This window comes from Entelurus aequoreus, linkage group LG04, assembly GCF_033978785.1.
Source record: "Entelurus aequoreus isolate RoL-2023_Sb linkage group LG04, RoL_Eaeq_v1.1, whole genome shotgun sequence".
NCBI classification, from domain to species: domain Eukaryota; kingdom Metazoa; phylum Chordata; class Actinopteri; order Syngnathiformes; family Syngnathidae; genus Entelurus; species Entelurus aequoreus.
The window spans coordinates 18,225,593-18,253,412 of NC_084734.1; the positions used below are offsets into that span (position 1 = coordinate 18,225,593).

Genomic DNA, 27,820 nt, shown 5'->3' on the forward strand with positions numbered 1-27,820 from the left:
TAGGGGCTCCGTAGATTGTATGTGAATCGGCAACCAGCTGTACTGACAGAATTTGTTCGATACCTAAAAAGTAAAAATTCAGTACCCATATCTAATGAAGATGCTGTGAGAGGGGACACAAGCTGCGAGATGCAAGAGCAAATTTCAGCCTTTACATGATCCCCATTAAAGCAGAAAGTAGTTTGCTAATTAATCGTCTTTCTGCTTATAAGATGATTAATTAGCATTGTTATTTATTTTACCTTTCCACCACTTCATCTTGTCCCCCCCCAGTTTTGTGTCTCTATTTTGGACGCTGACAAGTAGGGGGTAGTGGGGGATGGGGTCAGACGCCTGAAAGGGTGACCCCTCCTCTCCGCAGCTACAAAGTGAAACTAGCAAGCGCTGCCTGAAGTGAAACACTTCGGAAAAGATCGAGGACAATCAACATAATTTTTTGCTTTTTTGTTGTCGTTGTTTTGTCTTGCAAAGTTGGTGGTCTTTTTGGAACAGCTGTGATCCAGTTCAACTTATTTTGGGCTGCCGGGTGTCAGCCATTTTTTCCGGCACCGCAAGAAAGGAGTTGATGAAGGACTTACATGCTTGTTTCTATGGTAACGCTGTGCTTCCTGAGCCTTTGAAGGGACGGATGGCAAGCCAAGCCAGCTGCAAGTCCAACAAGTCCAAGGTAGAGTAAAAATAAATAGATCTGTTTGGGGAATAATCATTTGCAGTTTAGCTGGACTCTAGCTGACACAAAAAGAACTTCATAAAATGGAGAATCACACCTAAATGATTTGGCAGGAAATAAATGTTGCTGCATTTTGACAATATCAAACTTTTCAATGCAGAACATTGACACCACAAAGATGGTGGGCAGCACAGTGACTCAAATGTTACACTTTTACACGACACTTTCTATGGCTATTGAATGAAAAGTTGTCTCTGGTGCTATACAAACTAACTCAATAAGTCAGTAGAAATTGCGTGTGAAGGCTAAAAAGCCAAAACTAGATGTAGCGTAGAGGAACAAAATATATGCGATTATTTAGACTCAGTGGCCACATTGAGAGATTAAAAATGTGTGTATGTGTATGTGTATGTATATATATAATATATATATATATATATATATATATATATATATATATATATATATATATATATATATATATATATATATATATATATATATATATATATATATATATATATATATATATATATATATATATATATATATATATATTATATGTGTGTGTGTATGTGTGTGTGTGTGTGTCAGTGACGTGCAGTCACTAGAGGCACCTGCCATCATGGAAAGAAAAAAAATGTAAAAAGAAAAAAAAATAATTAAATTGTTATATGTATACAGTGATTATACTATAAAGTTATTTTCCATTTAACTCACCAGTTTTAGATTTTTTTTATTCAAAATCGCTGAATTTTCACATTTGCCGTTCAAATACTGAGAAGAGACGGTGCGATGATCAGCAGTCAGTTGAGGCACGTCACTGCGTTGTGCCTCAACATGGATTGCGGACTCGGCTAACTGCTGGCCTGCTGTGCAGTGAGACCGTATTGCTATATGAACTATATTATAAATTTCCATAGTTTAGTTAGCTGAGGTATATAATGTACAGTGTATTTTGTCAACAACTGTATGTGTGTAAAGTATTTCTTTTGCTGAGCAATCACAAAACTGCTGCGAAGACACACTGGCTGAGGCTCGCCTCGCAGTAATCCCGCCTCCTTGTGCCGGTGCACAGGGGGGGGGGTCCATGTTATATCAACTAAAGCCCACACTTAAACTTTCCACGTGCAAATTGAATCTATTGTAACCTATTTCTATGGGCTTTCCTCTTTGTGATGTTAATTCCTGTTACACGCTGTTATACAGTATATGCCTTGCGCTCTTATTTTGAAGGCGCTAAGAGCGGAAGTGATGACATGTTGGAGTGGAGCGGAGGTTTTTCAAAGAAGGTAAATAAAGTGGTCCTCGTGTAAACTGGAACCTCCGTGTTTATTATTTTGTAGTTTCATACAGTATATTCGACATTTATAAACCCTCGGTTACACTATTTAAAAAAGTTATCTAATAAGAAGCCAAAAAGTGCAAAGCAATAATGTTCGTGTTGGAGGAGTTGTGAATGACCACAGGGCCACAACATTAGGTACACCTGCAGACTGCAGCATGGATTTCATATTTCATTCTTTCACAACTCCTCCAACACGAACATTATTGTTTTTGCACTTTTTGGCTTATTAAATAACTTTTTTAAATAGATTGAATCTTGCACGTGGAAAGTTTAAGTGTGGGCTTTAGTTGATATAACACTCCCGTCAGGGGGTGCATTCTACGACGGGAGTGCATTAATCCAGCACAACAGCAGGGCATGGACTTCATTTATAAGTAAAGGTAAGACCATAATAAAGTTTTTTTTAAATTAAATATGCTTTTTTGTGTGCTACAGTTTGTATGTGTAAAGTTAAAGTTAAGTTAAAGTACCAGAGATTGTCACACACACACTAGGTGTGGTGAAATTTGTCCTCTGCGTTTGACCCATCCCTTGATCACCCCCTGGGAGGTGAGGGGAGCAGTGGGCAGCAGCGGCGCCGCGCCCGGGAATAATTTTTGGTGATTTAACCCCCAATTACAACCCTTGATGCTGAGTGCCAAGCAGGGAAGAATGCTGGTATGAGCTTTTAAACATAACCCGTTAACTGCTGCCAATCAAATGGTGAATACGATACTCATTAGGGTTCATATGTTTGTAAATCTGACTGTGATGAAGTCAGTGCCTCACCAGCCATGAACCTCACCGCACGTCACCGGTGTGTGTATATATAAACATATATATATATATATATATATATATATATATATATATATATATATATATATATATATATATATATATATATATATATATATATATATATATATATATATATATATATATATATATATATATATATATATATATATATATATATATGTGTGTGTATATATATACATATTAGAGCTGTGAATCTCTGGGTGTCCCACGATTCGATTCAATATCGATTATTGGGGTCACGATTCGATTCAAAATCTTTTTTTTTTTCAATTCAACACGATTCTTGATTCAAAAACGATTTTTTCCCGATTCAAAACAATTCTCTATTCATTCAATACATAGGATTTCAGCAGGATCTACGCCAGTCTGCTGACATGCTAGCAGAGTAGTAGATTTTTTTTTAACGCTTTTATAATTGTAAAGGACAATGTTTTATCAACTGACTGCAATAATGTACATTTGTTTTAACTATTAAATGAACCAAAAATATGACTTATTTTATCTTTGTGAAAATATTGGACACAGTGTGTTGTCAAGTTTATGAGATGTGATGCAAGTGTAAGCCACTGTGACACTATTGTTCTTTTTTTTTTTTTTTATAAATGTCTAATGATAATGTCAATGAGGGATTTTTAATCACTGCTATGTTGAAATTGTAACTAATATTGATACTGTTGTTGATAATATTGATTTTTGTTTCACTACTTTTGGTATGTTCTGTGTCGTGTTTGTGTCTCCTCTCAATTGCTCTGTTTATTGCAGTTCTGAGTGTTGCTGGGTCGGGTTTGGTTTTGGATTCGGGTTGCATTGTTATGGTATTGCTGTGTATTGTTTTGTTGGATTGATTAATTACAACAACAAAAAAATTACATAAAAAAATAAAAATACAAAAAATTAAAAAATTATTTTTTAAAAATGAGAATTGATTCTGAATCGCACAACGTGCGAATCGCGATTCGGATTTCTTTGACCACTCTGATGCGGCTCAACTGCATACTTGCCGACCCCCCTGATTTTCCCAGGAGATTTATGGATCTCAGTGCGTCTCCTAGATAACTCCCAGGGAAAATAGAATCCTATTTTCACTCTAATTACTAAATTAAGGGAGTGCCCTAATGGCACTGGATTAATTGTCCTCTATAGCATTTACAAACAGTATGCCAGCCCTGCCACATGTTGTATGTAGCTTTTACTTGCACACGTAGGAGACAGCAAAGCATACTTAGTCATCAGCCACACAGCTTACACTGACGGTAGCTGTATCAAACAACTTTAACACTGTTACGTTACAAATATGCGCCACACTGTGAACCCACACCAAAAAAGAATGAAAAACACATTTCTGGAGAACATCCCACCGTAACACAACATAAACACAACACAACCAATACCCAGAATCCCATGCAGCCCTAACTCTTCCGGTCTAGATTATACACCCCCGCTACCACCAAATCCCCCCACACATCAACCCCCCCCCCCTCTCCGTGCGTTGGTTGAGCGGAAGAGTTAGTGCTGCATGGGATTCTGGGTATTGGTTGTGTTGTGTTTATGTTGTGTTACAGTGCAGATGTTCTCCAGAAATTTGTTTGTCATTCTTTTGTGGTGTGGGTTCAAAGTGTGGCGCATATTTGTAACGTAACAGTGTTAAAGTTGTTTTATACGGCTATACCGTCAGTGTAAACTGTGTGGCTGCTGACCTAGTACCCCTTGCTGTCACTTACGTGAGCAAGCTTAAACTGCATTCTACATGTGGTCGAGCAGGTACACTGTTTGGGCAGGCTGTAGAGGGCGCCAAAAGTAGTGCCATCATGCCCTGATATTCGGGAGTCTCCCGGAAAAAATGAGAGGGTTGGCAAGTATGACGCTATCAAGCGCCATTCATTCAAAATCCGCGGGCCGCACTAACATCAAATTTCCACATTAAAGTGAGTGCCGGTGCGTGTGTCTGAGACCCCTGGTTAACATAGCACAAAGCATTTAAGCTTTGTATGCGGTGTTTATCATTTTAAATGTAAACATTTTTTTTGTGGCTCCCACTATTTTCTTTAATTTGTGAAACTTGCCAAAATGGCTCTTTGAGTGGTAAAGGTTGCCGACCCCTGATATATACATATATATATATACATATATACATATACATATATACATACATACATATATATATATATATATATATATATATATATATATATATATATATATATATATATATATATATATATATATATATATATATATATATATTAGCGATGCGCGGTTTGCGGACACAACCGCGGATAATCCGCGGGTCGGGCGGATGCACGACGAAAATAATAGATTTTAAATACATTCGGGCGGGTGGCAGTTGAACCAATTCGGAAATATATATACATAGTTAAATGTTGTTACTCACATACGAAAAACGAGCAGCACTCTTTGAAACAGGCAATTATTCATCAGGCACTGCTGCAGCTGACACGCCAAATTCCCCCCCCCCCCCCCCCCTACAAAAACCTTCCCCCCCATTTACTTCCGGGGCTGCGTCCAATAAAGTCACAAAGTTGCCGGGGGTCCTTAACCGGCATGCGACTGTCCTGTTTCGCGCCTGTACAAAAAAAACAATAATCGATTTCTTCAGATTCCAGCAGCTGTCAAAGACGAAGTATCCTTCCAGCGACGGGCAGTCAAAGCCGAAGTGCTATCGATCGCTGTCAATGACTTAAGAGGAAACATGACCACGGAAGTAAATGGGGGGGGGGGTTTGTAGGGGGAAGAAATTTGGCGTGACACAGCACACCACAACACAACACAACACAACAGGAGAAGAAGAAAAAAATAAGAAGATAGCAAACGTGGTACGCGACAAACTAAAAAAGGGAATACTAAAGACCAGGGGAAAAAAATAACAATAATAGTCAACACTTTCTTAATGGAAATGACAATAATATTATAATAATGATAAATAATATTATCACGCATTAATAGCTCTTAGCCTCTAATGCGTGGCCAAGAGATATTAATGCGTGGCACGCATTGAATGTCTCTGCTGCATTGGATCAGTCTCCTTTCTCCTTTCTAACCTCACTAATGCCTTGCATCGTCTATATTACATACCTGTATATAACAACGGGCGGGTGGCGGGCGGTTGTGGTTTTTATAAAATGTTAGTTCGGGTGGATGGCGGGTGGATGACGACTTTTGTGATGCGGTTGCGGATGAAATAATTGCCTATCCGCGCATCTCTAATATATATGTATCAGTGGCGGGCCGTGCGTTTCCCACCTAGGCCTTCAGTGATCTCCAACTTCAATGATTACCTCTCAAAATAGCATAATTGTTGTCACCACATGACCATTGCTGGAGAAATACTATACCCAAACACATTTACACCCTACAGGGCATTGAATCACATTCAACAGTGTTTTTAGTTGTGTACTCTGTAAACCAAAAGCCAAACTGCTCTCAACTTCTAAGACATTTAACACAAATTTAAGAAGACACAGTAAGGTTAGTTGAGTTCCTGCAAAGTTGTACTGCACTTCACCATTATCAACTGTTACCAAACAACACACAATATCCAGAGAGCTGCTGTTTTTATTTACTGTAGGCAGAGAAAATTAATACCATGAAGAAATGTAAAAATGCAGACAGAGGGCATGTTTCCAGTTAGTGTTCATCATAATAATATATATATATATATATATATATATATATATATATATATATATATATATATATATATATATATATATATATATATATATATATATATATGTATATATATGTGTGTGTGTGTGTATATATATATTGCCGCATTGATGCAGTAATCTGTGCAAAAGGATTCCCAACCAAGTACTGAGTGCATTAATTGACATTTTCAAATGTTTGATTTTGTTTTGCTGTTATAAATCTTTTTTTTTTTACTTGGTCTGACGAAATATTAAAATTTTTTGAGATAGGATTTTTGAGTTTTCTTAAGCTGTGTGCCATAATCAGCAATATTAAAATAGTAAAAGGCTTGCAATATTTCAGTTGATGTGTAATGAATCCAGAATGTATGACATTTTTGTTTTTTTAATTGCATTACAGAAAATAAAGAACTTTATCACAATATTCCAATTTTCTGAGACAGTCCTGTATATATATATATATATATATATATATATATATATATATATATATATATATATATATATATATATATATATATATATATATATATATATATATATATATATATATATATATATATATATATATATATAATGATTGTGAACAATAAGCAAAATAACATTAAAAAAAGTGCAGTTCCCCTTTAGCATTGGTGTGTTATTTACAACAGCATCAGTAAATAGTCTGCATTTGAATCTTTTTAATTCTGCAGCCAGCAGTTGTGTGCCAGCAGATGGTCGCTGCCATTCGCTCATTAGAAAGTGCAAGAGTTGGACCAGGTCAGACTTTTGGAGATTGACAAGCGCTTGATGGCCTTTTCTGGTACAGTAACATCCTAAAGGAGCTTGTGCCTCTTTCACCTGGAGCAGGTCGATACGGCGGCTGTGGAGCACCGCTGGATCGATGTGCAGCTTTTATATAGCATACACACATGTAGCGAGGCTGCAAGCATGTTTCATTGATTGAGATTTGTTAGCAATGCAGCCAGTTAAAAGGTCAAATCTTTGGACTAAAAAGCCTAAAACCAAACGTTTTGTCACAGGGCTGCAAACAATAGTGACTGTGTGTGAACGTATTCAGTCACATGTTTCTATAAGCCAGTAAGTTCTCTTCATGCCCCCCAAATTGAAATACCATTGAGAACCTGATTATATTGATTTTATTATGTGTTATGAGCTGCTGCCACCTAGCTGGGGACTTGTGCATTGTTCAAACATGAATAACATAACCTAATGAATGATGCGATTGTGACATTGTCATGTAATTTGTAATGAAATGATAAAAAGGCTAAATATATGTTATACAAACATTTTAAGACAAATATTGGTGTGCTACATGATGTCTTTATCTCTATTTATATACTATTGCTGTTTGTTGAGAGCTATAGAAAAAAAAAAAGTTTGTCAATGTCAATGTTGGCCTGGCAAGTTACCCTAACCCAGGGGTCAGCAACCCAAAACGTTGAAAGAGCCATATTGGACGAAAAATACAAAAAACAAATCTGTCTGGAGCTGCTAAAAATTAAAAGCTGTATATAGGTCTTATAATGAAGACTTGCTTCACACATGACATAAATGTCTATATTAGCTATACTAGCCTACTATCAAAATGAGTATGCGTCACAGGCTTAAGCAAATCTTCGTTAACAGAAATGTTGCTAAAGTTTGCTGTGGTCTGGAACAACGTGGCACACAAACAACTATCTGAAATCCAACCAATATTACATACATATAATGTGTCATGAGACATGCAAAACTAAATTACATACAATTAGGATAAAAGTAAAGGATATTAAATGAGCTCAAATATACCTACAAAGGAGGCATAATGATATGTACTGTACATACAGCTAGCCTAAATAGCATGTTAGCATTGATTATCTTGCAGTCATGCACTGACCAAATATGCCTGATTAGCACTCCGACAAGTCAATAACATCAACAAAGCACACTTTTGTGCATTCACGCACAGCATAAAACTGTTGGTGGACAAAATGAGACAAAGGAGTGGAAGATTTTAAATGTAAACAAACTGTTGTGTCACAGTCCACACTATGGTGAGTTCAAGAACCGCAAAAATTAGTAGGAAAAAACTATGTTCACCAAATACTCTCATCAGTGAAGCATACACACAAACATATTTAACAGTGGGCTTTATAACAATTGGGAATGTTTGTGTCATGTTTGTCCTCAAACAAAAAACATACTAAAAAAAAAAAAAAAAGTTTTCTCCCCATCTTTTTCCATTTTCAATCATTTTTTAAAAATGCCCCACGGAGCCACTAGGGCGGCACTAAAGAGCCGCATGCGGCTCAAGAGCCGCGGGTTTCTGACCCTCGCCCCTAACCCTAACCCTAACGCTGGTTGGTAGGTCACGGGGCTCTGTGCGTATACACAATGGCCTCTGGCATGGGCAATTGCCGCTTACCCAGGCTTCAAGACGAGACGCTGTCGCCTTCATTTAATCGTGCCAGCCAAACTTGTGATTGAAAAGCTATAGTTTATGCAACGCGAGCTGGTAGAAAAACCTGGCCACATTTCAAGCAAATCGTCTTTGCCAAAAAGTAAATGATCATTGATTACAGGTAGCTAGCATGTCTCACTAAGCATGAGGCGCCACATATGTTATTTTCTGAAGTGTAGTATAAAATACAGTATGTACAATGCTGCCTTATTAATAACCTTGAGAAGCATGTTCCACCAAAGTCTTCATGTTTAGATAAGGAAAGCGTGGAGGATAACAAAAAAAAAGTTTATTAAGACTCGTTGTCGAGCAGCTTCTGCAAAGCAAACACGGAATTCAATCTTTGAATCACCTCGGGTGATCTCGATCTGCGTCTCTCTCTCCCACTTTCTTTATCCTCGGCTCAGCTCTGTGCCTCGTGGCTCTGATTTTCATCGCCGCACAAAGCAGCACACGCTCGGGTGATTCACCGACGCCATGGCGAGCAAACAGCTGCCGCACGCTTTAATCAACCCCAACGCTAACACACGGATGCACACACAAACACACACACACACACACACACACACACACACACACACACACACACACACACACACACACACACACACACACACACACACACACACACACACACACACACACACACACACACACACACACACACATGCACCATCACAGGCAAACATTTGACCTGACAGCAAACACTGCCTTTTTCTTCATGTAAATCATGTCAAGCCAACATCTTGAATTCACTGCATTTCCACCCTCTAGCGGCCACAGGGGTGACTGATAAATGTTATGTATCCTTCGCTGCGGTCTGTTTTGTTTGAAAGTTTAAAAGAGTGGTTCTCAAACGTTTTTTTTTTTTTTTACCAAGTACCACCTCAGAAAAACCACCATAATGACCAACATTAAAATACAGTAACGTAGTAGGCATAAGTATTCATTAAAAACAAGGCAGAGTTGTTTTTTTTAACAAGTATATTTAATATTTTGGCCACTGTAACATTACACACAATAAACAGATATTAACAATGACACTCAATATACGGTACATATTACAGACTTCTTTAGAGTACAGCTACATGGAGCCTGCGTACCACCAGTGGTACGAGTACCACAGTTTGAAAATCACTAGTTTACAACATAATGCAAAAACTGAAGATACTTTTAGGAAATGCCAGAAATGGGATTAGAAACAACCGATTAAATTTCAGATACTTTTTGCTACATTGACGTACACTACCGTTCAAAATTTTTGGGGTCACCCAAACAATTTTGTGGAATAGCCTTAATTTCTAAGAACAAGAATAGACTGTCGAGTTTCAGATGAAAGTTCTCTTTTTCTGGCCATTTTGAGTGTTTAGTTGACCCCACAAATGTGATGCTCCAGAAACTCAATTTGCTCAAAGGAAGGTCAGTTTTGTAGCTTCTGTAACGAGCTAAACTGTTTTCAGATGTGTGAACATGATTGCACAAGGGTTTTCTAATCATCAATTAGCCTTCTGAGCCAATGAGCAAACACATTGTACCATTAGAACACTGGAGTGATAGTTGCTGGAAATGGGCCTCTATACACCTATGTAGATATTGCACCAAAAACCAGACATTTGGAGCTAGAATAGTTATTTACCACACGAGCAATGTATAGAGTGTATTTATTTAAAGTTAAGACTAGTTTAAAGTTATCTTCATTGAAAAGTACAGTGCTTTTCCTTCAAAAATAAGGACATTTCAATGTGACCCCAAACTTTTGAACGGTAGTGTACGTTTATGTTACACGGCTGAACATATCTCTATGTGTATGCTGGCGTGGTTTGTTGGGGGGCCCGTTTTGCATGAATAAGTGCATGTAAAATGTCAGTTAAAGAATGAGAAGGCAGTTTATGTGAGGGATAGCGTGGCTCACATGGTAGAGCGGCCGTGCCAGCAACTTGAGGGTTCCAGGCCGTTGTGTCCTTGGGCAAGACATTTTACCAACCTTGCTTCCTGTGCCGCTGACACTGGCATATGAATGTGAATGAATGTATAAGTGCTGCACAAATGTAAATCTTTTTTGCTATTATGTGAAACATATTCCAATCCCCTTCCTGCTCCATCGCTGACAATAATATTTAGACTAGACTTCCTTTTTATTGTCATTCAAATTTGAACTTTACAGTACAGATAAGAACGAATATGTGTTGCATTAGCTCATGGTAGTGCAGGATAGAAGAGCAGTAAGATGCAGATATAAATAGATTACTGTACAGATAAATATATTGCACTTTTGCATATGCATCCACGTTTATGGATGTATGTTATATTGGCTTTATATTCCAGCGAGTTAATCCGTTTTTGGGGGGAATTGAGGGGATTATTATGATGCGTTCAAGAATCTTATGGCCTGAGGGAAGAAGCTGTTACAGAACCTGGAGGTTCTGCTACGGAAGCTGCGGAACCTCTTTCTAGAGTCCAGCAGTGAAAACAGTCCTTGGTGAGGATGGGAGGAGTCTCTGCAGATTTTCTGAGCCCTGGTCAGGCAGCGGCTTTTTGCGATTTCCTGGATAGGAGGAAGAGGAGTCCAGATGATCTTTTCCGCCGTCCTCACCACTCTCTGCAGTAATAATACCATGTTATTGTCTACAATGGCATGCAGCATTTGTCTTGTAAAACAGTCATACTGAATTCAAACCCAGGTTGGAGTTGTTCCAGAAAGGTTTGCAATTTTATGTTTTAACTGGGTTATTTGCATTAAAAACTAGGGATGTCCTATAATGGCTTTTTTGCCGATATCCGATATTCCGATATTGTCCAACTCTTAATTACCGATACCGATATCAACCGATACCGATATATACAGTCGTGAAATTAACACATTATTATGCCTAATTTGGACAACCAAGTATGGTGAAGATAAGGTCCTTTTTAAAAAAAATAATAAAATAAGATAAATAAATGAAAAACATTTTCTTGAATAAAAAAGAAAGTAAAACAATATAAAAACAGTTACATAGAAACTAGTAATTAATAAAAATGAGTAAAATTAACTGTTAAAGGTTAGTACTATTAGTGGACCAGCAGCACGCACAATCATGTGTGCTTACGGACTGTATCCCTGGCAGACTGTATTGATATATATTGATATATAATGTAGGAACCAGAATATTAATAACAGAAAGAAACAACCCTTTTGTGTGAATGAGTGTAAATGGGGGTGGGAGGTTTTTTTGGGTTGGTGCACTAATTGTAAGTGTATCTTGTGTTTTTTATGTTGATTTCATTAAAAAAAACACAAAAAAACCCGATACAGATAATAAAAAAAACGATACCGATAATTTCCTATATTACATTTTAAAGCATTTATCGGCCGATAATATCGGCAGTATCGGACATCTCTACTAAAAACCTAAATTATTGAACCATTTATTTCCCATTAATTCCTTTTGGCACAAAACATGCATCCAAATTAAATTTATTTAAAAAACTATAGAAATAGTTTCACATGAATAACAAAAGTGTATTACATTTTTCTAATACAAGGGGGCTCTAAATAAATTCTGCTTTGGGCCCCAATTTAGCCAGAAGCAGCCATGGTAATGAGGCTCAACTTCTGCATATGTATGCTAACGGCCCCGCCTACACCCACAGAGACAATAATTCACTCTGTTAATTTCAAAGGATTCTTTACTATTTGGAGACCGGGTCTTTTGGAGGTCTGTGCTCAATGATTGTTGTGTTAGTTTACAATGTTTTCTTTTTAGAGGCATATTCTTATTTGAGGCAGTCCAGAGTCACGTCTTGGCTGCATCTGCCCGGGCGTTTAGAAGACTGCAATAATAGCTGCTTGATTACTTATTTGCATTTTCTCAAACTTTATAAGCCCTGTTCGCCAACGAGCAGCAGCGAGGGCATGGCCCCTCCACCAAGAGCCAATAAGAAGACGATTGTGGACGACATCATCCTGACCTTCAGCTCGCCCATGGCGTGGCTGCTGGTGGTGGCGTTGGTCATTACGTGGTCGGCCGTGGCTGTCGTTCTCTTCGACCTGCTCGACTACAAAACCATCGCAGGTAAAAATTCTACCTCATGTTCATAATTATCTTTTTACCATTTCTCTAAAATGTCATATTTAATAAGCACATTTTCATTGCAAGTTCGGACATTTTTGAAGTGGACTTCAAAAGTGGACATCATTTTAATCTCAACTGGGTTCTTTTCATTCTCATCGTTACTACATAGCCATTCACTGGATTGATGGAAAGACCCCCGCTGGTGCATACCAATAAAACATTGTGAATAAAACGCCAACATTACTTTATGGAAACCTGCACTTTTTGGGGGGAACTTTGCCTACCATTCACAATCATAATGAGGGACAAGAATACACATGCTTTTTCTTTGGATTCTATAGAATTTTAAAAAACGCCTGCAAGATGTGGTTAATGGGAGTCCGCAATGTTGCCTTCAAATCCCTCTAAATCAGTGTTTAACGATATAAAATATATATTGTGTAACACTTTAGCATGGGGAACATATTCTAAGTAACAAAGACTTAATTTAGAGTTATTTCGACACTAGGGGAACATATTAGGGTTAGGGTTACTAATAAGCAATAATTCTGAGGTTATTGAGGGAAGACTCTTAGTTAATGGCTTACTGGTTGTATAATAAGGCCATGCAGAATAAGGCATGGACAAGTACTTAATAATTAAGAGCCAATATGTTACTAATTTGCATGTTAATAAGCAACTAATTAATGGTGAATATGTTCCCCATACTAAAGTGCTACCATATATTTTTCTCAGCTGTGGTCCATATGGGCCTCAGCGGTACACAGTTGCAATACACTCTTCCACCACTTGTTGCAGTAATGACTGTATCAAACAAAGAAGAAGCCTAGCGCTAAAGTCATACAGAAGTTTCTTGAGCGCAAAAGTGGTGACTAAAGTCGTGAAGCTGTATTTTCATTTGCACTTTTATTTTGACAGTTTAAGAAACATATTTCCTATTATTACTTTAGTTAGAATGTATTTATTTTAGCACTGAGTTTTTTTGTTTTTTTTGATTGAATGAAACTTTTATTAGTAGATTGCACAGTTCAGTACATATTCCGTACAATTGACCACTAAATGGTAACACCCGAATAATTTTTTTAACTTGGTTAATTCGGGGTCCACGTAAATCAATTCATGGTAAATTAATTCATCGTAATTGAACATACATTTATTTGTCATCAGTTTTTATGAGTGCCTTCTTTCGCAGTCTTATTTTTGTAATCAGTCTGACTCAAGTCAATTTTTGTTGAATAACACATGCTTTCATATCATTTGACGACGTTTATCCTGTTAAATTGAAAGTAAGATAGATAACATTTTTGAATAGAACTAAAATCAAGAGTAAGATTACTAATTTAAATGTATTATTTGAGTGAGCCCTGGGCTCCTCTGTTGTCACGATTGGTGATACTCTAAGAGGCCAGTGGATCCCAAAATGCAAAACACGGGCAGGAGTAGAACAAAAAGTGTCTTTATTGCCTAAGACGGATAAAGAGCAACACTAAAGTAGATAACAAAAAAACTATGGTGCATAAAAAGAACAAAAGATTGCACCGCGAAAAATACTGCAACAGGTAAAATATGATAAACAAGAACAGCGTGGCTACCTGAGCAAGGAGGAAGACTACACAGGGCAGGAAGGCAGGAGGTCTTACTGAACACAGGAATCAGAGAGAAGAATCCAGAGCATGAACCTGAAGTCCTGTGTCCATGAGGAGTAATCAGCCAGTGCCTTCCTGCCCGTACAGGTGTGGTTAAATAGGCCAGTTAATGACGCACACCTGCAGCAATTATGCCCGGCTCAGGAAGTGGTTAAGTTTGAACAGAAAACAAAGGGGCGATAACATAGAAAAACACAAGACACAAAGGAAAAACCAAATAACTGCTCCAAACACTGAACACCAAAATGGTCTTAACAACCAAAAAAAAGGTGACAAATAGGGATGTCCGATAATGGCTTTTTGCCGATATCCGATATGCCGATATTGTCCAACTCTTTAATTACCGATACCGATATCAACCGATACCAATATCAACCGATATATACAGTCGTGGAATTAACACATTATTATGCCTAATTTGGACAACCAGGTATGGTGAAGATAAGGTACTTTTTTAAAAAATTAATCAAATAAAACAAGATAAATAAATTAAAAACATTTTCTTGAATAAAAAAGAAAGTAAAACAATATAAAAACAGTTACATAGAAACTAGTAATTAATGAAAATTTGTCAAATTAACTGTTAAAGGTTATTATCATTAGTGGACCAGCAGCACGCACAATCATGTGTGCTTACGGACTGTATCCCTTGCCGACTGTATTGATATATATTGATATATAATGTATGAACCAGAATATTAATAACAGAAAGAAACAACCCTTTTGTGTGAATGAGTGTGAATGAGTGTAAATGAGGGAGGGAGGTTTTTTGGGTTGGTGCACTAATTGTAAGTGTATCTTGTGTTTTTTATGTGGATTTAATAAAAAAAACAAAAAAAAAACAGATACTGATAATAAAAAAAACGATACCGATAATTTCCGATATTACAGTTTAATGCATTTATCGGCCGATAATATCGGCAGACCGATATTATCGGACATCTCTAGTGACAAACAAGTGGAATGAAAACACATTAGCGTGTGACACTCTGTAGTGCAAAAGTTGGGCCAATGAAGTCAAAATTTTTTAGCACCCCTGATCTAAAACAGCTTCAAAACCCTCCATCAACATTTTCTATAAACACCGCAAGTATATATAATGTAGTAACATACACGTTCATAACAATATGTAACAATATTTACCATATTTTGGTCATTTTAGGCATTACCAGAACTTATTTCCTCAGCGCATTTATTTCAGTACCCACAGCAACGCACTTCCTACTTTCGTCAACAAACGCGTGCGTTTGCTAATCATGGCAAACTTGGTAATAGACGACGAAAATGACTATTTTTAGACAAATGAAGATTCACAACCTTTAAACATATCTTTATGAACCTGAATATACGGAGGATGAACTGCTGAAAGCTTAGCAAGCACAAGGAGAGGGTGAAACGTTGGAGCAGACGGAAACCGAGAAGAGGTAGGACTCCTGTTCTAGCGAAGAGAGCACAATGAAAAACAAACCGTTTGCGCTAACAAAGCCTGCAGTGGGAAACATTTTATCCACCTACCCAAAATCAACTGAAAAAAACTTCCCCGGCCAGCTTGACCAAACGTATAACTGTCTATTGAGTGAGTCACTATAATATTGATCATGATACATTCAGCACATCATGCTTGTTATTACAACTACATACACTGTCAAGCAAGCTGACTACAAACAAAACTGCGGGCTAATACCTTGTAGATACTGCAATATAATTGTTTATATTTTTCAGTCTGGTGTCCTATTGCATTGTGTTGTGTTTTACAAACTCAAAAGCCATTCAGCTGTTGACACAGTAGCTAGCTTACAGTTAATGCCGTAGCATGCCGTCGCAAAACCATCTAGTACGCTAGAAAAATAGTTCCTCAGTGTTCACCCTTACAATATAACAATGTCGCTCCAGCTTGGTTATTATACAGGCTGCGGAATGTAAAAGAAGTATTTTCTGGGTTTTTTGGATACATTTTTAGAGTGATTTAGAGGCAGATTGGATTACTCCCCTTAGCTGCATTGACCAAGTTGATTATTACAAATTAGAATGCCAAAACCCTCCCCCAAAGAAAAAAAATGGTGTTCTTATTTCTAATAAGGATTGTGAACCATAGGCAAGTTTCCAAAAAAAGTGCAGTTCCCGTTTAAACCTGAAGCTTCCTGGCACTTAACGGTCTGAACTGATCAAATCTGATTACAATTTTTATGATCATGTTTTTAATTACTGGCATCGTCACAGGATAACAGGCAGAGGGATTCTGGCTGACGACGTGCTCCATTAATTAAACGCGGGAGTCAAGAGCTCCTCTTCAAGCGTTAGTCGGCATCCTGATGGCGTGCTTCAAAGCTGCTCAAAGATGTCGTCAGCGATAATGAAACATATGCTGGAGGAAGTACGCTTGTTTTGTTTATTTATTTCAAGAACCGTCTGGCCTCGTTTCTACCTGAAAATATCGACCATAATGCTGCAGCTTACTAAAAAGAATTACCTATAAGGAGACATTCCTTAGTATTTTGTAATATTGTGGTGGACCAGCCAGGACATCTTTCATGTGTCTTAGTACTAGCACAGAGGCTAACCATACACCATACAAACACAGTAGATTTTTACGTTAAAAAATAGCAGCTCAGTTGCCAGAATTGTACTATAATATTAACACTGCTACTATTTTTCCATTTAGACTTAGACTTAGACTTAAAAGCCTACTGAAACCCACAACTACCGACCACGCAGTCTGATAGTTTATAAATCAATGATTAAATCTTAACATTGCAACACATGTCAATACGGCCGGGTTAACTTATAAAGTGCAATTTTAAATTTCCCGGCAAACTTTCGGCTGAAAACATTTCGATATGATGGCGTTTTCGCGTGACATCAACGGTTGAAGCGGAATTTGTATTGAATCCAATACAAAAAGCTCTGTTTTTATCTCAAAATTCCACAGTATTATGGACATCTGTGTTGGTGAATCTTTAGCAATTTGTTTAAAGGCCTACTGAAATGAAATTGTTTTATTTAAACGGGGATAGCAGATCCATTCTATGTGTCATACTTGATCATTTCGCGATATTGCCATATTTTTGCTGAAAGGATTTAGTAGAGAACATCGACGATAAAGTTGCAACTTTTCGTCGCTGATAAAAAAAAAGCCTTGCCTGTACCGGAAGTAGCGTGACGTCAACAGTTGGAAGGCTCCTCTTATTCCCCCACTGTTTTCAATGCAGTTAGAGCGATTTGGACAGAGAAAACGCAATTACCCCATTAATTTGAGCGAGGATGAAAGATTTGTGGATGAGGAACGTTAGAGTGAAGGACTAGAGTGCAGTGCAAGACATATCTTTTTTTGCTCTGACTGTAACTTAGGTACAAGCTGGCTCATTGGATTCCACACTCTCTCCTTTTTCTATTGTGGATCACGGATTTGTATTTTAAACCACCTCGGATACTATATCCTCTTGAAAATGATAGTCGAGAACGCGAAATGGACATTCACAGTGACTTTTATCTCCACGACAATACATCGGCGAAACACTTTAGCTACGGAGCTAACGTGATAGCATTGTGCTTAACTGCATATAGAAACAAAAGAAATAAACCACTGACTGGAAGGATAGATAGAAAATCAAAAATACTATTAAACCATGGACCTGTAACTATACGGTTAATGCTTTCCAGCCTGGCGAAGCTTAACAATGCTGTTGCTAACGACGCCATTGAAGCTAACTTAGCAACCGGACCTCACAGAGCTATGCGAAAAACATTAGCTATCCACCTACGCCAGCCAGCCCTCATCTGCTCATCAACACCCGTGCTCACCTGCGTTCCAGCGATCGACGGTGCGACGAAGGACTTCACCCGATAACAGATGCGGTCGATGGCCCGGAGACGGAGGAAGTTAAGGTGAGTTTGGCGGCTAGCGCGTCTGCTATCCATCGCTCAGTCCTCCTGGTTGTGTTGCTGTAGTCCGCCGCTAATACACCGATCCCACCTACAACTTTCTTCTTTGCAGTCTTCATTGTTCATTAAACAAATTGCAAAAGATTCACCAACACAGATGTCCAGAATACTGTGGAATTTTGAGATGAAAACAGAGTTTTTTGTATAGGATTCAATGTGTCCGCATACTTCCCGTTTCAACGATTGACGTCACGCTTGTACGTCATCATACATAGACATTTTCAACCGGAAGTTTAGCGGGAAATTTAAAATTGCACTTTATAAGTTAACCCGGCCGTATTGGCATGTGTTGCAATGTTAAGATTTCATCATTGATATATAAACTATCAGACTGCGTGGTCGGTAGTAGTGGGTTTCAGTAGGCCTTTAATGAACAATGGCGACTGTAAAGAAGAAAGTTGTAGGTGGGATCGGTGTATTAGCGGCGGACTACAGCAACACAACCAGGAGGACTTTGAGGATAGCATACGCGCTAGCCGAACGACCTCACCTTGACTTCCTCCGTCTCCGGGCCGCCGACCGCATCGGTGATCGGGTGAAGTCCTTCGTCGTACCGTCGATCGCTGGAACGCAGGTGAGCACGGGTCGTGATGAGCAAATGAGAGCTAGCGTAGGTGCAGAGCTAATGTTTTTAGCATAGCTCTGTGAGGTTCCGTAGCTAAGTTAGCTTCAATGGCGTCATTAGCAACAGCATTGCTAAGCTTCGCTAAGCTGGAAAGCATTAACCGTGTGGTTACATGTCCAGAGTTTGGTAGTATTGTTGATCTTCTGTCTATCCTTCCAGTCAGGGACTTATTTGTTTTGTTTCTATATGCAGTTAAGCCGGATGCTATCATGTTAGCTCAGTAGCTAAAGTGTTTCACCGATGTATTGTCGTGGAGATAAAAGTCACTGTGAATGCCCATTTCGCGTTCTCGACTCTCATTTTCAAGAGGATATAGTATCCGAGGTGGTTTAAAATACAAATCCGTGATCCACAATAGAAAAAGGAGAGAGTGTGGAATCCAATGAGCCCTTGTACCTAAGTTACGGTCAGAGCGAAAAAAGATACGTTCTGCACTGCACGCTAGTCCTTCACTTTCACGTTCCTCATCCACGAATCTTTCATCCTCGCTTAAATTAATGGGGCAATCGTCGCTTTCTCGGTCCGAATCTCTCTTGCTGCTGGTGTAAACAATAGGAAAATGTGAGCAGCCCTTCCTCTGGTGTCGTCACGCTACTTCCGGTAGGGGCAAGGCTTTTTTTTTATCAGAGACCAAAAGTTGCGAACTTTATCGTCGTTGTTCTATACTAAATCCTTTCAGCAAAAATATGGCAATATCGCGAAATGATCAAGTATGACACATAAAATGGATCTGCTATCGTTTAAATAAAAAATTTCAGTAGGCCTTTAATTTTATTGTCATTCAAATTTGAACTTTACAGTACAGATAAGAACGAAATTTTGTTGCATTAGCTCGTTGTAGTGCAGGATAAAAGCCAAAAGAGTAATGCACTGTAATTACCAGAATTGTACTGTTAAAATAAAAGTTAGATGTTTTTTTTATCATTTAAGGAATTATGCACTGTATAAATAACAATTTTATGGTTTAGTATATGGCAGTTCATTCACCAGAATTTTACTGTAGGAAAAAAGGTGGTAGTGTTTTTTCAATTACAATATTAGACTGTAAAAACAATGACCGTACATTTTACGGAAAAACACTAGCAGTTAAATTTTACTATAAAAATAACAATTGCACCGTTTTTTCATTTATAGTAATTTGGTGTAAAAAAAATACTGTGTATATTTTATGGTCAAATTTTTGTTTTTTGGGGGGGAAGATCTACAGATTTTTTATTTTTTTTTTACAGTGTATGTTTGCGGGTTGTTTACACAATTTATAATGCACTCCAGTAAAACATGCTCATGTTATTTAATGAGAAAGTATTAGAGTAGAATAATGCCATCACGTTTATTCGGTCTTGAGGTCATAACGCACACTAGCAGTTAGCATGTAGCATTGACATTTATCACCAACACTACGATCTTTAGTTGCTTTTTAAGAATCAATAATAACAAAAATGTTAAATATTTTTCTAATTCATGTTGTATGAAATTAAAAACGTACCCATAATTTACTATGATACATCATAATGTCAGAATTGCTGTACTCAAATGCCGTTCATAACCGCGTTCTTTCCATCAATTCCTCACTTTTTTCAAACACTCATCTTTTAACTCCTCTCCCACTCTTCCTTCACCTGTTCACGCCTTCTTCATCCTCACGCTGTCCATCACCTGCCATCCAACCCTCAAAGAGTACACGTCATACTGTGACGACCCCGTGTGTTTATCTCCTGGTAAAAACATTGACTGTGTACTTGCATCGCTTTGCTTGCACTAACATAACGAACAAGAAGCATACAAAAACACAAAATACAGCCTCTAATAGTGGCCTGTATCGTAACTGTTTTTTTCACCATAATATATCAACTATCCCACAATCAATGTATGATATTATCTTCGTCATCGTAGTTGAAATGCATGCTATGTTTTTTTCCATAACATACAGTATCAATTATTGCATAATCGGCGTATAGTATTGTGATACTATCATCATCATTGGCAAAAAAATCGCAATTGTTAGTAATAAATCACTTATTACATAATTAAGAACTCGCTGCTGGACACCATTGGTGAGGAATGCCGTCAAGATAAAGAAGGAGTCCTAACGGCTCGTGGGACTCCAAAGGCAGCGAACAGATACCGACAGGCCAAGCGGTGTGCGGCTTCGGTGGTCATGGAGGAAAAACTCAGACTTGTAAGGAGTTCTAGGAAGCCATAGAAAACGACTTCCGGACTGCTTCAAAGCAATTTTGGACCACCATCCATCGCCTCAGGAGGCATAAGCAGTGCATTGTCAACACTTTGTATGGTGAGGATGGTGTGTGCTGACCTCAAATCGGGATGTTGTGGATCGGTGGAGGGAATACTTTGAGGAACTCCTCAATACCACATACACTTCTGCCATTGAGGAAGCAGTGCCTGGGGAATCTGTGGTGGACTCTCCTATTTCTGGGGCTGAGGTTGCCGAGGTCGTTAAAAAGCTCCTCGGTGGCAGGTTCCCTGGGGGATAAGATCCGCCCAGGGTTCCTTAAAGCTCTGGATGCTTTGGGGCGGTCTCTGCAACATTGCATGGACATTGGGGGCTGTGCCTCTGTATTGGTAGACGGGACTGGTGGTTCCTCTCTTAAAGAGGGCGGACTGGAGGGTGTAGGATCACAATCCACAGCCTTCCCGTTAAAGTCTATTCATGTGTAATGGAGAGGAGGCAAAGCCGGATAGTCGAACCTCAGACTTAGGAGGAGCCGTGTGGTTTTCGTCCTGGTTGTGGAACTGTGGACCAACTTTATACTCTTGGCAGGATTCTAGGGTCTACATGTGCTTTGGGAACTTGGAGAAGGCATTCAACCGTGTCTCTCGAGAAGTCATGTGGAGAGTACTCAGAGAGTATGGGGTATCTGACCGCCTTTATTGTACAGGCTGTCCATTCTCGGTATAATTAGTGTCAGAGCTTGGTCCGCATTGCCGGCAGTAAGTCGGACGCCTTTCCAGTTAGGGTTGGACTCCACCAGGGCTGCCCTTTATCACTGGTTCGGTTAAAAAAATTTATGGACAGAATTTCTAGGCGCAGTCAGGGCTTTGAGGGGATCCGATTTGGTGGCTGCAAGATTAGGTTATTGCTTTTTGCAAATTATGTGGTCCTGCTGGCTTCATCTGGCCAGGATCTTCAGCTCTCACTGGATCGGTTCACAGGTGCGTGTGAAGCGACTGGGATGAGAATTAGCACCTTCAGGTCCGAGTCCATGGTTCTCGCCCAGAAAAGATGGAGTGTCTTCTCCAGGTTGGGGAGGAGAGCTTGCCTAAGTGGAGGAGTTCAAGTACCTCTGAGTCTTGTTCCCGAGTGAGGGAAGAGTGGATCGTAAGATCGACAGGCAGATCGGTGCAGCACCAACAGTGATGCGGACCCTGCATGGGTTTGTTGTGGTGAAAAAGGAGCTAAGGCAAGCTCTCAATTTACTGGTCAATACTATCCTCACCGAAGGTCATGAACTTTGGGTTATGAATGAAATGGCAAGATCACAGGTACTAGCGGCCAAAATGAGTTTCTTCCGTCGGGTTGCGGGGCTCTCCCTTAGAGATAGGGTGAGAAGAGCTGTCATTCGGGAGGAGCTCAAAGTAAAGCCGTTGCTCCTCCAAATCGAGTGGTTCGGGCATCTGCTCAGGATGTCCCCCAGACGCCTCCTTGTGGAAGTGTTTAGGACACGCCCGACTGGTAGGCGGCCACGGGGAAGACCCACGAAACGTTGGGGGGACTGTGTCTCCCAGCTGGAAGTTTGAGTGACAAATAACTTGAAATTTACTTGAAAGTGTGCGTTATGCAGAAACTATTCCTTGAAAGTGTGAGTGACAAACAACTTGAAAGTAGGAAGTCCGAAGTAGTAATGGAAAGAATGCGTAATGCAGAAAGTAGTCTTTGAAAGTATGAGTGGCATAAACTGAAAGCAGGAAATAGTATTTGAAAATATGTGTGACAAAGTTGTTATTTTGTGTTTCTAGCCGCCAAATGTCAGTGCATTAATCAAATGTTTATGAGCGTCCATTAAACAGGACGTAGGTCGCCACCACTCTTGACAGACAGATGCTTGACCTTCCAACTAGCAGAGAAATTATTATAATTTCATGCAAGAAGAAAAAAACATAACAGAGGTGCTATTAATGTGCAAATTGCAATGAATGCATCTTTGAGGAGATGGCAGTTTAGCAAACAAAACGACTTATTTTTTCTCATCCTCATAGAAATTTTAATAGTGATCTGTTCCTGCATCAAACCTTTATCAACTGTACAGACATTTGTTTACATTGTGTAAAAATAAATGAATTACTCTGAAAAGCAAAAATTTATAAAACAATCAGCGTTGCTTTTTTTCTTCAACTAATTAGTGACCCTGGTTGTTATTTTCTATTGTATTGACCAAAAGCACCCAACAGCTATAGAGACGGTAAAATACTTTTGTAAATAGAGGAATCTATTAAAGTATGTACAATGAAACCGTGAATCATTGAAACGATCATTACGTAGTTATTTTTTCCAAGTATGACCAGATGTCTTTTCTCAGACAATGTCCACTTTTTAGGACATTCCAGGTTCAATATTCGATTTTAAATCAAGCAGAATGTTATTGCACAAGTATTTTGTGCCGTCACTAGAAAAAGGCTTTAATGTAAAAAAAATCCATCCATCCATCTTCTTCCGCTTATCCGAGGTCGGGTCGCGGGGGCAGCAGCCTAAGCAGGGAAGCCCAGACTTCCCTCTCCCCAGCCACTTTGTCCAGCTCCTCCCGGGGGATCCCGAGGCCTTCCCAGGCCAGCTGGGAGAGATAGTCTTCCCAACGTGTCCTGGGTCTCCCTAGGGAGGCGTCCGAGTGGCATCCTAACCAGATGCCCGAACCACCTCATCTGGCTCCTCTCGATGTGGAGGAGCAGCGGCTTTACTTTGAGCTTCCCCCGGATGACAGAGCTTCTCACCCTATCTCTAAGGGAAAGCCCCGCCACCCGGCAGAGGAAGCTCATTTCGGCTGCTTGTACCCGTGATCTTGTCCTTTCGGTAATAACCCAAAGCTCATGACCATAGGTGAGGATGGGAACGTAGATCGACCGGTAAATTGAGAGCTTTGCCTTCCGGCTCAGCTACTTCTTCACCACAACGGATCGATACAGCGTCCGCATTACAGAAGACGCCGCACCGCCTGTCGATCTCACGATCCACTCTTCCCTCTCTCGTGAACAAGACTCCGAGGTACTTGAACTCCTCCACTTGGGGCAAGATCTCCTCCCCAACCCGGAGATGGCACTCCAACCTTTTCCGGGCGAGAACCATGGACTCAGACTTGGAGGTGCTGATTCCCATCACAGCCGCTTCACACTCGGCTGTGAACCGATCCAGTGTAAAAAAAATATATAGTAAAATCAAATCCATTCATCCATCCATCCATTTTCTACTGCTTGTCCCTTGGGGGTCGTGGGGGTGCTGGAGCCTATCCAAGCTGCACTTGAGCGGAAGGCGTGGTACACCCTAGACAAGCCGCCACCTCATTGCAGGGCCAGCACAGATAGACAGACAACATTCACACGATATAATATCATTGGATAAAATGTAATTAAATTAACAATGTGTACCATAAAGAGATGAAGTCAGTTGTGACATAAAATAGCTATTATTTTAATCTGATCTGGTTGCTATAAAAATACATATTTGTTGTTACATTTACAACAAATAGATGCATAACTTACATAATATTGATTTGTGTAAAACAAATTTAATTTAAAACATTTTGGAAAAAAAATTCAGATTTTGCAATACAAATATCAAACATGTTTCACAAAACATTGATTGATTGAAATTAGAGTTTGAGCAACGTCCGTAGTTAGTTATTAGCACATAGTGCTGTGTAGCAGACAAAGTTTGCATCAATATCTAATTCTCCAGTTTGATAAATATATGTCTGAAAGTACAAATACAATTTATGTTTTATGTCAATTTTGTTGTGTTAAAATATAATTTGTTAAACATTTAAAATGATTGGGAATGCTAATTTTTATTACCCCGACAATGGGGTTGTCTGTTGCATGTTAACATATAAGCAAGCGGCATAAAAGCCAACTTTTATCCTAAATGGTTCCATTGCTTTTTTTTTAGTTCATGACAAACTGTACTGTTGATTTAACATGATTCCTTTATGCATGTGCTTTTCATATGTATATGAACATACTATAATTTGCATGCTTAATTTTACGGTACCTGTAACGTCATTGTGGAGGCTATCAATGGACAACCTGAAGTTGGAAGTTTTTTAATCCCTAATTTAAAAAACTGTTTACTTATCTGTCAACCCAAATTACAACATTCAGGGAGGGCAGAATAATATATGTAAATTAACCAGAGTGCAGTGGTGGACTAGCTATCAGGAGTACGAGGAGTTTCCAGCTGGGCTAATCATTTATGGGCCAATCGATGCATGGCCGTTTATTTATGTATTTTTTTTTTTTTTGCACCTAACTTTCTTGGCCTGACCTGGGGACATGCCGCTTGAGGACACATGAGACACGCCAGAGAAGCAAAAATAGCTTGTAAAACGTTAAATACTGGTACTTATTTTCCTAATCAGCCTGACCTAAGCCTAAAGTTTGTATTCAAAGAATTTTTTTGGATTAACACATGGTTTACATTAAGTAAGTTAGATATGATTGTTATTATTATTAATAAAATCAAACAGCTGATGTGTAATAAAAGTAAGTGTTAATATTTGAGTGGGCCCCGGGTGCCACTGTAGTTTGGCCCCGAGGCCTAAAAGGTTAAGAACCCCTGCATTAATCAACATTGATGTGCTTGCATGCCTGTTTGCTTTTTCATCCCGTGTTGAGCAAACATCTGTAGTTTGTGTGTGGAGCGCAGCTGAGAAGATTTGAAACATGCACCTGTGATTTGATCCCGCAGGTCTCCCACCTCCCCCTGCCATTGCCAAGCGAGGTTTGAAGGCCAGAGGCGAGCACAAAAATGATACAACATCACACCTTTCATTACACCGCTGCACAATAATTACTCAAATATGCAGACATAGGCCTGACTTGAGTTTGCCGTGTAGGAGGAGTCCGTCCACTAAGGCCCCCCGTCAGTGAGGTGGCCCCCCCGCCGGAGAGCACTGACTGGTTGGAGATGATGTGGACGTTTGCAGCCAGCTTGGTGGCCCCCGATAACGACGACGACATTGAGAGTGTGGAAGGTATTCCCCAGCTAACCGAAACCTTCACACGTAAGAAAACATCTCTCATGCTAATAATCACCCATCTAGTGGCGCAAACAACGCTCGCAGTACTTTTCTAACCACACGCCTTTACTGCAATACTTCTTCACTCAACAATACTTTCACTACTTTTTTTCTGCACTTTAGCTTTGCACTCCGAGGAACTGTGAAGGCGCATAAACGTGGCATCAGGAGATGTGAGAAGAGAAGATGTACAAACTAAATCACAGCAATGCTTTAATTAAGTTTCATTAACAGCAAAACATACCCAATAAAAACTCATAAAAGTATTTACTACCAATTGATCATTTGGTTGTTTCATTACCATCATTAAATTCTACTCAAGTACCACAATAGTGTGTTGTGAGCTTTTATGCTGGAATATTTAAAAGTGCTTTTATTAAACCTACTGAGATTAACATCGCAGTGTGTGTCTGTAGCTTTAAGGCTAACGAGCTGTGTTATAATATATACTAAATCACGAGTGTCTCAAAGGGCTGCACAAGCCACAACGACATCCTCGGCTCAGATCCCACATCAGGGCAAGAAAAAATTCAACCCAATGGGGTTACAATGAGAAACCTTGGAGGGGACCGGTGCAATGGACGTCGAGTAGACCTAGATCATAGTGTGAGAATCCAGTCCATAGTGGGGCCAGCCGGAGATCGTATCACATACATATATCACATACAACATTGTAACATTAGGGAGTGGGACAGGAGGACACAAACATTAGCAACACCATCAAAGCTATGTGAGCGACATGCTAACATTACATTTTACTTAAGAACGACAACATCAAACTTACAGTTCCCATGTTTATGACAGACGTATAACGGATAACGGAAAGTTGGCAGAGCTCTGGGCTTTCTTTGTTTTAAGATGTGTCGCAAAGCCTGAAAAAGGTGTTTTTTTTGTTCATAAAAAATGTTTACTTTTAAAAGGTAGCGCTTAAACACCTCAAACGTGGAGGGAGATGACAGCTTTTCCACGTTTGATGCTCATAAACAATCCGTAGGGACACATTAATGATGACACACTATTAAAAAGTCTCTGTAGCCTGAACTGTACCTCCATTTTTGACAGATATCTTGCAGACATTTGTCAGTCTACATTACGTGCAGCATGCTGATGACAGGGTCCGTTAGTAAACTTACAAAAAAGTATGGTTATGGTTAGAGTTTATTTTCAACATGCATACATTTACAACATGATACATCACAATTTCTACTTTTTCTTTTCAACAAACCGTGTAGGAGTAGGAAGAAGCAGATCTTATTTAATCCTACCCCTTTTACATTACTTGGCAAATGCTATAGCGGGCAGCCTGGCTCGGTTGGTAGAGCGGCCGTGCCAGCAACTTGAGGGTTCCAGGTTTGATCCCCGTTTCCGCCAT

The 27,820-nt window shown here is 39.2% G+C and overlaps 1 protein-coding gene across 1 annotated transcript; it reads left to right on the forward strand.

Moving 5' to 3' along the window:
* Positions 1-327: 327 nt before the first annotated feature.
* Positions 328-26,252, forward strand: LOC133648157 (triadin-like). Its single transcript, XM_062043937.1, has 4 exons — positions 328-667; positions 12,799-12,988; positions 26,118-26,165; positions 26,236-26,252. Exons 1-4 carry the CDS (start codon positions 566-568, stop codon positions 26,250-26,252), a joined length of 357 nt encoding a protein of 118 aa, XP_061899921.1. The 5' UTR covers positions 328-565.
* The last annotated feature ends 1,568 nt before the right edge of the window (positions 26,253-27,820 follow it).

Coding starts and splice junctions, on each gene's coding strand:
- LOC133648157 (XM_062043937.1), top strand. CDS start 566: ATGAAGGACTTACATGCTTGTTTCTATGGTAACGCTGTGCTTCCTGAG. Junction 668..12,798: donor GCAAGTCCAACAAGTCCAAG/GTAGAGTAAAAA, acceptor AAACTTTATAAG/CCCTGTTCGCCAACGAGCAG. Junction 12,989..26,117: donor CGACTACAAAACCATCGCAG/GTAAAAATTCTA, acceptor TTGATCCCGCAG/GTCTCCCACCTCCCCCTGCC.